The following is a 13,127-nucleotide window of genomic DNA, read 5'->3' as shown; positions in this document are numbered from 1 at the left end:
ACATATTTATATAATATATACATCTATTTCCTCTTCATTCATTGGTTGAGCTCCAGAGCCCAGACCTGCTGAGGCCAGCCTGTCCGTCCTTTAAACTTCTTCTCGTTCCCCAAAGACTCCTGTAGACCTTCATTCTGTGGATGGAACAACATTATTAATATTATGGATGTAGTGTAAACCCTTACACATACTGTAAACCTATTATTAATGTTACACACATAAACCTTCACTCTCATGGACGGAAAACAACAACAACAACAACAATAATAATTATTATAATAATAATAATTATTATTATTATTATTATTATTATTAAAAAAATCAGCTCGAGACCCAAACAGAATGTAAGTGTTTGCCCGAAACCCAAACTTATCAAAATGCTTCTTTAAGTAATCACTTATAAGCAAATATTTTTAATTTATTCATTCATTCATTTGACTACAGTCAGCTGTGTTCAGCAAATTAATAATAATGATATCACCTGGTCATTCTACACGGGAAGGACAATATAACGACATCTATTATTATAGCCCTAATTGTAAATATATGTAGGACCAACACTTGTGTCATTTTGTCACACGTCTCACGTTCTTTTAAATGATACAGTTTGTCAACATCATGCAGAATGAGAGTGAACATTAAAAAAAATGTACCCAAATAAATATCAATGTAAACATCAATGAGTCTACTTAATAAAAGTGTCCTATTTGTATAATTATTGTCAAATACAAATAGAATAATATGCCATGTGTCATATTTATTCTTAGGTATGGTTTAAGGATATGCTATAATTACTACTTTTAAACGATTTAACTAGCCGATTACAGTTGTTTTAGACCAAAATTCCATCCAAACATTGCTAATGCGGTCATTTACTGTATATAACCAGATACAAATGAAAGGGATATCAAATATCATCCTAAAGCCATATCACTAATCAAATGATCTAATCAGCCTAAAATAATGATTCTTGCAGTGTGTCAGATTAAAATGCTTCCCTTATGAAGGTAATGAGCTCCAAAAGGACTGATTAACTGCTCTGAATTACAAAACCTACAGTAACATTTATTTACCTAGAATATTTCATCTCATTTTACTTTTATTGTTACTCGTTTTATATATAATATTTATTTTTATTTTTTTCAAAGACTGCATCACAGTTATCCTAAGATTAGCCTACCGGTATTTGAATGCAGTATAGGTTTCTCATGAAGCTACACAGTGAAATAAATAATATAAATAAAGGAATACACGAATGAATGAATAAACAAAAGACCGTTTTCATATCTCTGTCGTTATTGTATTGAGTTTGTATACTGGCTATTTCGAACAGCCAGAGTCATAAATAGAGTCATAAATAGTGATAAATGGCTACATGTTATAATAATAATAATAATAATAATAATAATAATAATAATAATAATAATCTGCCAAAGTAACAACTAATTAAAGTGTTCAAATAATGACAGCAAGTGGGAGTAAAAAGCAGCATTTCACTCTGACATGTAGTGGAGTAGAAGTACTCAAATGAAGTAAAAGTAAAAGTATACCCTATATACACCTCAAAATCGTAACCTACTTGAGTAAATTGACTTTAACAGTTTATTTCCCACAGCTGTAAACAAACAGCCGTGTATCAAGACTATCATAAATGTTGTGTATCGAGTCAATCGATGTCAAATACTTCGGAAACAGGATAGGTGGGCACTAGGGACATCTGGGCACCTCGATGTAAAATTGGCTATTGGGTCCAAAATGTTGGGAAAATATATGTTAAGTATAGGCCTACAGTAAACATGATTAGAACATGCTTGAACATTAGACAATTAAGGTCTAACATTTCTACAATTGCTACAAAATGTATCCAGTCACGTTGGGGCATCAACAAGAAAGTTGAAGGATAAAATGAAGTCTGATAATGATGTACAGTGCATGTTCACATTGCATTACTTAACACCATTTTTCAAATATTCTATATTTTACATCTAGTAAAATCCTCAGTGTTAATCTATCCATTTATATAAGAGTGTACACATGGAACCAAATGGACCGTGACCTGCAGAACATTTTCATAGCCAAGCGTATAGCCCCGTATTGACCATTATCGCTATACCTCCGGGAAAAAAAACCTGAACACACCACTGCCTTTGAGAACCAGTGGTGGAAAGTAACTAAGTACTTAAGTACTGAACTTAAGTACAATTTTGAGGTATTTGTATTTTACTTGAGTATTTCCAATTTCCATTTGTTTTCAAACATTAAATGTTTGTTTAGTACTTTTACTTTTGGTACTTTTAAGTACATACCAATCCTTTTGTACTTTTACTCAAGTCAACTTTTAATTCCGGACTTGCAGAGACAGAGTATACTTTAACATTGCAGTATTGTTATTGATACTTTTGATACTTGAGCAAAACATTTGAGTACTTTTTCCACCACTGCTCAAGGATAGATTTCTTTGGCTGTTTTTGAAAAATCTTGAAACATTTTTTACTTTTATTTTTTCCCCAAAAAAACTATTTAAAAAACTGTTAGGATTTAGAAAACATTTTTAAGAATCGCCTCAGGTTCTTAATGGTCTAGTAAAAGAAACTCCCCTCTTACCATCTCCCTCTTCCTCTTCATGTCCCGGTTGTCGTACTTCTTGATCTCGGCCTTGAACCCCTCGGTGGAGAGGACCCCCCCGTCCCCCGTGCTGTCCTTGGCCAGCACCTCCATCAGGTAGGAGATGTAGGAGGTGGCCAGGCGGAGGGTCTTGATCTTGGACAGCTTGGTGTCGGCGGGCACGTTGGGGATGCACTCCCTCAGCTCGCTGAACGCCGTGTTGATGCTCTCCGTCCGCTTGCGCTCCTTCTTCGGCCCGCCGGACGCCGAGCGACGCTTGTTGTTGTTGTTGCTGTTGTTGTTGTTGCCGTTGTTGCCATGGTTACCGCCGTGCATCATCCGCGAGGACAGCCCGCCGTCGTCCATGCCTGGATGTGATTATTATGGGATGGATGTGTTATATATAGACAGTGGTGGAAAACGTATTCATTTTTTTTACTTAAGTGAAAGTATCAATACTGCCATGTGGAAGTACTCTGTTACAAGTAAAAGTCCTTCTTCAACTTTGTATTTATTTATTTTTTGGAGATGATCAGATGTTTTCATTTTATTTCATGATGAAATACTTTTGAATAATGATGGAAATGTTTTTAATTGATAAAAAGTTGTTATTTGTTTTGGTTGAAACTTGTTTTGTTTTGTTCTTATTTAAATGTAGGAAACGTGGGAAAAGGTCATATTTACTCACGACCCATACAATTAGGAAACAGTGACTTAGGCTAAGTGAGAAAATGCTATATATTCAAAATAACAAACTGCTACGTGCATTTTCTTTTACTGTCGATCCAGTGCTTTATTGAAATTTAGAAGAACACCCCCCCCCCCCAAAAAAAAAAAGAAAAAAAAGTAAACAAAAATTCTGTTTTTTTCCAAAAATAGTGAAAACAGCAGTTGTTCCACGGCCGTGCTGCTGCATCCATCTGAACATTTAGCAGACGCTCATTCAGACCTGAGGCAGATTCTACAACACATACGTTGCTATATCAGTGCTGCTCAAACGTTTTCATGTCAAGAACCCCTGTTCGCATTAAAATAGTAATTGCAAAGATATGCACAAATCGCCAAGATTAAAACAAAATAGCAGATCTACAAGCTAGAGCTTGTATATCTGCTATTTTTTGAATAGCCTGCTTTTTTTTTGCTCAAATCTAAAATGACATGCTTTCCCGTCGTCCAAGCCTATATTAGGCTACATGGTGGATGGACATTGGACGCAAGTATTATAATAACAATGTGTACTTAAGACAAGGAGCCTACAGTATTTGAGTAAATGTACTTAGTTACTTTCCACTGGTAATCATAAACTGACTGACATTCTAATGGGCGGATGATCGATGCTTGTGAACTTGTCGATCTACTTCTTAAAAAGATTGTTTATTTATTTATGTTATTTTTTTAGTTGTGAAATTCTCTTGAAAAATGTTTGACATTTCTTTGTATTTTCTGAATGTATTTTTCTTTTAGGAAATCTTTTGAAATAATAAAACACATAATTGTAGTGAACAGTGTTATAGGCTAAGGAAATGCTATATCAAAGGTACACATTACTAAGTGCATTTCATTTACTAGTGAGGCATGTGATTGCATGTATTGAGATTTAGAACACCGCCCCGTTTAAAAAAAAAATGCATTTGCATCATCCGTGTCCAAGCCTATATATAGTTTAGTTTAATTTAGTTAATTTCAGTCAATTTTGTGGTAACGTAGTTACAATTTCATATAATATACAAAAATAAAAGAAAAACAAGTGCACAAAAAAATAACCACATTTCTGACCAAAAAGGTTCGCCTACCCTTTTACAAAACAAAGAAAAGCTGAAAAACAGTCAAAATGGAGAGAAAAAACGAAGAAAATGAAAAAAGAAAAAAATATATGGTGGCTGGACAAAAGTAATATAATACCCATGTAAGTCATGATTATATTCAAAGGTACACATTTCCAAGTGCATTTACTTTTTAATAGCCCCCCCCCCCCCCAAAAAAAGTAAACAAAAAAATAGTGAAAACAGCAGATCTAAAAATGCACGCTTCGTGAGCTTTTATATCTATAGTATCTGTTTTCACTATTTCAATATATGGCTTAAAGTGCTTAATTTATATGGTTATGTTTTTGTAAGTTTACGACGCAATAATAATTACGGTATAGCCTACCCTCTGAAAAAAACTAGACTAGACCACTGGTTTGCATCCAAAAGAGTCATATAGAAATGTAATTGGAAAAAAAATAATATTGGCTATTCACAAATAGCAGATCTACAAGCTCATAACGTGGCACCGAGTGCCACACAATGAGCTTGTAGATCTGCTATATATTTTTTTTAATCTTGAAACTTTGTGCGAATCTTTGAATATATATGTTTAAAGCGAACATTTGTAACTCAAACCTTTTGCTCCTGCACGGGGTCCCTGGAACAATATATTTTGAGATGGGGGTCCGCGGCCAAAATACATATCATTTTTGGGGGTCCTTGACATGAAAAAGGTTTTCGAACCACACACACACACACACACACACACACACACACACACACACACACACACACACACACACACACACACACACACACACACACACACACACACACACACACACACACACACACACACACACACACACACACCTCTCTATCCAAAGCCTTACCGTGCTGCGCGCCCACTCCCGGGGCTCCGCCGACCCCTCCACCGAACTCGGCCGGGTAGGAGGCTCCTCCGGCCGGGCCCTGGAGGTGGTGAAAGTCGGCCTGTGTCTGGTTGGACACCGCCACCCAGCTCTGGAAGTACGAGGCCGGGCTGTGGTCCTGGTGGCCCGCGGCCCCCGGGTGGCAGCGGGCCTGCACGAACGGGAAGGTGTCGTGCATGAGGTGGTGGTGCTGGTAGCTCCCGATCAGGTTCATGATGGTTTTGGCTTCGATTTGATTATTATTCGATTCGATTCGATTATTAGTATTGGGTGATCGATGTTAAAGTTCCAATCCCAGCAGGTTCTGCCTTTATATGTCTGGCTTTGATTTGATCGATTATTTATTGGCGATCGATGCTGTTGAAGTTCCAATCCAAGCCGGTCCCTCCCCTGCGGTAGAAGAAGTTCTCCAAGCCTGAAGAGATGGGATGGATCGGGCTTCTCTCTCTCTCTCTCAGCGCCAGAAAAACTGCTTGGCTTTGATTTGAGTGGTTAATTATTGGTGATCGATGCTTTTAAGTGGCGATCGATTCTTTTTTTTTTTTAAGTTCCAATACCAGCCGGTCCTGCCTTTATAATACTGTTTGGCTTTGATTTGATTGTTATTTATTGGCGATCGATGCTGTTAAAGTTCCAATCCAAGCCGGTCCCTCCTCTCTGCCTTGTAGCCTATTTAGGAAGCTCTCCAAGCCCGAAGAGATGGGAATTCTCCCTCTCTCTCTCAGCCCCAGCAAAACTGCTTGGCTTTGATTTGATTGATTATTGGTGATCGATGCTTTTGAAGTGGTGATCCGATCGATGTTTTTTTTTTTTTTTTTTTCAATCCCGGCCGGTCCTGCTTTATTAGAAGTTATCCAAGAAGCCTGAATAGATAGGATGGATCGGTCTCTCCGCCCCAGAACAGACTGCCTCAACGGATCCTGCAGAGAATCATCCGCTGCTCGCGTTTTTCTTTTTTCTTTCTCAGTCATCCGATAATGTAAATATGATACATCATGTATAATTATGCATCGATTAAATCCCCGATGATGACAATGCACTTGAGTAAAAGTACAAAAAAGTATTGGCATCAAAATATACTTAAAGTACCAAAAGTAAAAGTACTCATTATGCAATAATATGTCCCATTTCACAAGGTATCATATGCATTAAAATGTATTCAAATTGAAAGAGCAGATCTACATGGGTCACGTTTTCTGCAAAGTCGGCATTCTGGTGGCAACTCCAAGGAGAAGAAGAAATAAAAAGGGTAATATAACTCCAAGTCGGATCTGAACGATCTGTAAGTCCTCTGGTTGGTTCTATAGGTCTGGTGTTTAAAGAAACTTGACCCTCTGGAGAGACCAGGCCTCACGTTTATATGGACTCCTAATCAGCCTGGAAGACCAGCAGCCAATCAGAGCGCAGGGCTCTGCCGCGGGGAGGAGAGATGGCGATTTGATTTAGCCTACTCAAGTAAAAGTATGGTAAAAAAAAAAGAAAGAAAAGAAAGTACAGTATAGGCCTACTCACATTTCTTACTTAAAAGTATCAATACGGCAATGTAGAAACACGTTTGTTTACAAGTAAAGGTCCGGGAATTCAACATTTACTTGAGTAAAAGTGCAGAAGTATTTTCACCAAATCATACTTAGGCTATAGTACCGAAAGTAAAAGTACTCGTTATGCAGAATGTCCCGTTTCACAAGTTATCATTATGTCTGAAATGTATAAAGATATTTGAAAATAGCAGATACAAGCTCAAGTGTTGTGAGCTTGTAGATCGGCTATTTTCAAATAAAGTTGAATTAGGGCTGAAGTGGTTAATGTATGTTTTGTAATAATAATCCAAATCTACAAAGTAACTAGTAGCTAAACTAACTAAAGTTCTTAAATAGTTGTAGTGGAGTAAAAGTACTATATTTGCTTCTGCGATGTAGTGGAGTAGAAGTAAAAGAAAATAGGAAGTACTCCAGTAAAGTAAAAGTACCTGAAAACTTTACTTGAATACATGTACTTATAGTTACTTTCCACCACTGGTACACTGTGTTACTAAGTAATAGGCCTGTATTCAACATTTGCCTTGAGAAAAGTATAGCGTAGAGGTATTGTCATCAACATACACACATAGGCTACATAATTAGTTGTTGTTGTTGTTGTTGTTGTTGTTGTTGTTGTTGTTGTTTTTATTTTTTATGTTTTAATAACTAAGCTAAACAAGCTCACAATGCATCATGACGTGAGCTTGTAGATCGGCTGTTGCATCGATTAAGTATAAAATAGAGTTTAATTTGTATGTTTGTAAGTATAATTGAAATTGAAATGCTATTAGTAAATAGTAATTAAAGATGTCATGTTATTATAGAGGAGTAAAACGTATAGACTACGATATTTACCTCTGAGTTGTATTGTGTATAATAGCGTCCTATATTGAAAATTGGCATAATTATTCTAGTAAAGTAAAAATACCTCAAATAGGATACTTAACTACAGTATTTCAGTAAATGTACTTAGTTACTTTCCACTGGTAATCATGAACTGACTGCCATTCTAATCTAATATGTTATGTTGTAGCAGTATAGAGAGAATGTTCTCCTCTATGGCATTTAGTTGTAGCCTAATACTGTATAATAACCATTGTCATATAATGTAATAATTGGTGATTTGGGATCATTTAATTGACACAGGCCTTCTTTTTGTTGGCGTGACTGACCCGCGCGCACGCACGTCGGTGTGCGTGTTGAAATCACGCGCGCATGTTACAGTTGTCTGCCCAGGACCCAAACTAGTGAAAATAGCAGATCTACAAGCTCACAACATGTGGCATTGCGACATATTGTGAGCTTTACATTTTGTTTTATAGAATTATTTTTAAAAAATGTTTGAATTAGTTTTTTAACTGTATAATGAAACATAATAGTGAAATTCTACTTTTTTTTGTTTAGCTGATACGATTTATATAATTGTATCAGGATATTATTGTATTTATTTATATAAGTCTATAAGTTAAGGTTGCTCAGAGAGGACGATGTGACATCAAACATATAATCACATGTTTGTGCGAGGGGATTACATTACGAAAATGTGCTTTAAATTGTGTTAATCAAGTCATATGCATGATACTTCATGTTTGAATACCATTACTTTAGGACTCAAGTCTATTCCAGATTTCTAGTTTTCTAGGATGTTGTGTTCAGTTTACATACAACAAAATTAATGCATCTTTACTTAAGTACAATTTTGAGGTATTTTTTTTTACTTTACTGGAGTACTTCCAATGTTCTGTAGGCTACTTTTACTCCACTATACAATTATTTGAAAACGTATAGTTACTTTGTAGATTTCGATTATTATTACAAAACATTAACCACTTCACCCCTACATATATAGGCCTACATTTCAGCCATTCGCACAAGCTCACAATGCCTGCAACTTGAGCTTGTAGATCTGCTATTTTCAAAAGATGTTCATACATTTGAAAACTTGTGAAATGGGACATTCTGCATAACGAGTAGCTTTTCTACTTTTGGTAGGCCTATACATTAAGTACATTTTGATACCAATACTTTTGTACTTTTACTCATGTCAATTTGAATTCCCGACTTTTACTTGAGTAAAACATTTGAGTACCACCGCCCTTCTCCAATAGGCTGTCCTGCATGTATCAGATGTATAGACCCTAACAGATAAACCTATCCATGAGGCCCTTAGATGTTGTTCAAGTCGTTTGATGCTGAATGGCAGCAGAGCAGCCAACCGTCTCTATTTATAGACCCTGAGATAACAGCATTGATAAGAGAGAAAACCGTTATCTATCATCTGTATTGATCATCTTTATGGCTCCGCACGTGGACCGCCAATAAAATACAAATACCACGAGACGTCGTGTGGTGTTTGTGTATTTGTATTTTCAGTGGTGGAAAGTAACTAAGTACATTTACTTAAGTACTGTACTTGAGTAAAATGTAGGTATTTGTACTTTACTTGAGTATTTCCAATTTCCAATACTTTTACTTCTACTCTACCACATCTCAGATCCAAATATTGTACTTTTACTCCATTTATTTGAAAACTTTAGTTACTAGTTACTTTGTAGATTTTGATTATTATTATTACAAAACATATTAACCACTTCAGCCCTATACATTTCGACCATTTGAAAATAGCCCATCTACAAGCTCACACATTGTGAGCTTGTAGTCGATCTGCTATTTTCAAAGTATTTCTATACAAACTTGAAATGGGACGTTCTGCACAATGAGTACTTTTACTTTTAATTACTGACTTTTACTTGTAACAGAGTATTTCTACATTGCAGTATTGATACTTTTACTTAAGTAAAGCAATTGAGTAGTTTTCCCACCACTGTGTATGTTATGTGTTCGTTCTTATGTAGTTTTAACCATATCATTTCAAATTTACTCTACACATTAATAACTAGGTAGCAGATTTCAGCAACAATTCAATTAAAGTTTGCCCAGACAAAAAAAGAAATAGACTAAAAGTTGCAAATAAAACAGATACAAATATCCTAAGAGATGATAATATTACACATTGCAGCACGAGACATAAATTAATCAGAAACCTTAAAATAAAAAAAGAACACAGATAATGATTGTATAGCAACTGCAGTTTTCTGGAAGTTTATTCCATGTTGATGAATTGAATATATAGGACCTCAATGGAAACAAGTCAACAAGACTTGTTTGTGCTATCTTTTTAGACCAATATATATATATATATATATATATATATATATATATATATATATATATATATATATATATATATATATATATATATATATATATATATATATATATATATATATATATATATATATATATATATATATATATATATAATAACATATTCAATCAATCAATTACGGATAAGGACCCTATATACAATTGGCATGTTTAGGCTATATTTCATGTGGAGAAAGTAAACAAACAAACAAACAAACATCAGGCCTATCAGTAGGCTAGAACAACTCTCGTGTCATGAGGGCCTGGCGCGTGCGCGCGTGCATGTATTATCTCACCCTCTCTCTCTCTCGCTCTGTATGGTCAAACCTTTTAGCTCAACAAGACCCAACAGAGAAATTAGACCTTTGCCTGAGACCCAGGCTAGTGAAAATAGCAGATCTACAAGCTCACAACGCCATGCGTTGTGAGCTTGTAGATCTGCTATTTTCACTAGTTTTTAAACGTTTTTTTTGTCTTTTTATTGAAATTATTATATATTTTTTATTTTATTTATGAATACTTTTGGAAAATGTTGGAATAGTTTTTATGTGAAGAAGTTGTAACTTTCTTTCGTTCCATTTTTTTGTTTAAACTTTTTGAATAATATATATATAAGGAAAAGGGGTGGAACATGATATATTTACTCGTGACCCATAAAAAAACTGGTCCACGACCCATACACGGGTCCCCGACCCACTGCTTGGGAAACAGTGGTCTCTATGCCTCGTGTTTATAGGCCTATACCTCTCCGTACAACGGTGCATGCTGTCACTCGCCGACATGAGCAGAACAGATCAGCTTTGGTGCTTTGTATTGAGCTTTAGGCCTATACAGTATACAGCCTGATTCCTCCATTCAGTCAGTCAAGTATAGCTTCTAAACACATGCACTGACACATTATTTTTACTTAAGTAAAAGTATCTACTGCAATGTAGAAATACTTTGTTACAAGTAAAAGTCCAAAATTCAACATTTACTTGAGTAAAAGTACAAAAGTATTGGCATCCAAATGTACTTAAAGTACCAATAGTAGAAAGTACTCATTATGCAGAATGTCCCATTTCACAAGTTTTATATTTTTTAAAACCTCATTGAAAATAGCAGATCTACAAGCTGCACAAGCATGTTGTGAGCTTGTAGATCTGCTATTTTCAAATAGCCACAGTTTAAGGCTGAAGTGGTTAAAGGACGACTTCACCGATTTTCAACCTATCTCCATATAATTGGTCCTCGCTAATACTCATGATAAAATGGTACAATTTTTTTCTACTTGGTCTGTGTCTCATAGGAGGACTGTGGACAGTCCAGAAATCCGTCTACCAGTGACATCATCGTTAGGCACAAGATTTCACATTTTTTATTTAGATTTTTATTAACACGAGAACAATGGCTTCTATTATTGCATTGCAACTTTCCAGGAATAGAAAGCCTGTGGTTTCTATTAGCTTGGATTCCCCATCGATGATGTCACTGGTAGACAGGATTCTGAACTGTCCACAGCCCTCCTCTGAGACACAGACAGAGTGGAAAAAAATGGTACCATTTTATCATGAGCATTAGTGAGGACCAATTATATGAAGATAGGTTGAAAATGGGTGAAGTTGTCCTTTAAGGTGTGTTTTGTAATAATAATTTGAATCTACAAAGTAACTAGTAACTTAAAATGTCTAATACTTGTAGTGGAGTAAAAGTGCTATATTTGCCTCTGAGATGTAATGGAGTAGGAGTAAAAAAAAATTGAAAATTGGAAATACCTTCAAAATACCTCAAAATTGTACTTAAGTACAGTACTATAGTAAATACACTTAGTATACTTTTCCACCAGTGCCAGTCAGTCAAGTAGCGTTGGTCCCCTTAAACACACCGACACATCTGATCTGCACCTTATCTGTGTGTAACAGCACCCCCAGCAGAAAAAACATTATCCCATTACATTACACGACCTTGACGCCATTTAGAAAGCATTTACTGCCGCGTCTTATCTAAATATAGTCATAAATCAGGAGGTGTCAGCGTGTGAGTGCAGAATGTATTCCATAAAAGCCCTCCTCTGCAGGTTCACTGTTTACACCAAGCACATATTTCACCATGGAGAAAGTATAGGGCCCATATATCAAGTACATACTCCAGAGTATTCTAAGGCACACGTTACAAAGTATAGCCAACGTTTTCCCTTTCAACGTCAATGCATTGCTGCGTTCCAATACAGTGTAACAAAATTAAGATGATAATAATAATGATAATAATAATAATAAGGGTAATAATATTAATAATAATAATAATAATACCAAATAAAACCAAATAATAATAATACTACTACTACTACTAATAATAATACCAAATAAAACCAAATAATAATAATACTACTACTAATAATAATAACAATAACAATACAAATGGGACATTTTCAGAAATGTCCAAAATAGTGAAAATAGCAGATCTACCACCTCACAATGCATGGCGGTGAGCTTGAAGATCATAATGTATCTTTTGTGAGTGTAGGTCCCAAGAGTCCCTTTAGAAATGTAGTTCAGAGTCAAAAAAGCAATTTATGTTTGAAATGTATAGCATAGTGAAAGTCTTCATGAGCTTCCCAAAAAAACAAAACATGTTTGTCTAATCTGGTAGAGTATGTTAACTTAACCCTTTAAGACCGGGAACGCATCTGTGTCATTTTAAGATTTCTTTGGCTTTTTTAAAACGAAAGTTTTTAAGTCAAATCTTTGCTTCTGGGGATTTTACCAAATGTCTTCTAAATCCTAACAGTTTCTTTTTCCTAAAGTTGTTATTTTGATTTTTTTTTTTTACTTATGTTGCTATATTTTCAATGGTTTTCAAACTTTTTTCATGTCAAGGACCCCCAAAATAATATGTATTTGTCCGCGGACCCCCTCCCATCTAAAAATATTTTGTTCCAGGGACCCCCAGAAGCAAAGATTTGAGTTAAAAATGAGTTGCACAAATGTTCAAGAGTTTTCTAAAAATAGCAGATCTACAAGCTCATAGCGTGGCACTCGGTGCCAAGCTATGAGCTTGTAGATCTGCTATTTTTGAATAGCCAAAGAAATCTTAAAATGACACAGATGCGTTCCCTTCCCGGCCTTAAAGGGTTAATA

The 13,127-nt window shown here is 35.5% G+C and overlaps 2 protein-coding genes across 2 annotated transcripts in view; both read right to left on the bottom strand.

The window, feature by feature from the left end:
* LOC311056925 (parvalbumin beta-like) overlaps window positions 1–13,127 on the bottom strand; it is a 523,075-nt gene that overhangs the window by 409,896 nt on the left and 100,052 nt on the right. The window lies entirely within an intron of this gene.
* On the bottom strand, window positions 39–5,498 carry LOC311056704 (heart- and neural crest derivatives-expressed protein 1-like; the record flags this gene model as incomplete). Its single annotated transcript, XM_084073511.1, has 3 exons — window positions 39–134; window positions 2,605–2,972; window positions 5,246–5,498. 3 exons carry the CDS (start codon window positions 5,496–5,498, stop codon window positions 39–41), a joined length of 717 nt encoding a protein of 238 aa, XP_083929637.1.

The sequence above is a fragment of the Gymnoscopelus microlampas genome (assembly GCF_963454915.1).
Source record: "Gymnoscopelus microlampas genome assembly, chromosome: 12".
Classification (NCBI taxonomy): domain Eukaryota; kingdom Metazoa; phylum Chordata; class Actinopteri; order Myctophiformes; family Myctophidae; genus Gymnoscopelus; species Gymnoscopelus microlampas.
This window is presented reverse-complemented; position numbering and strand designations above follow the sequence as displayed.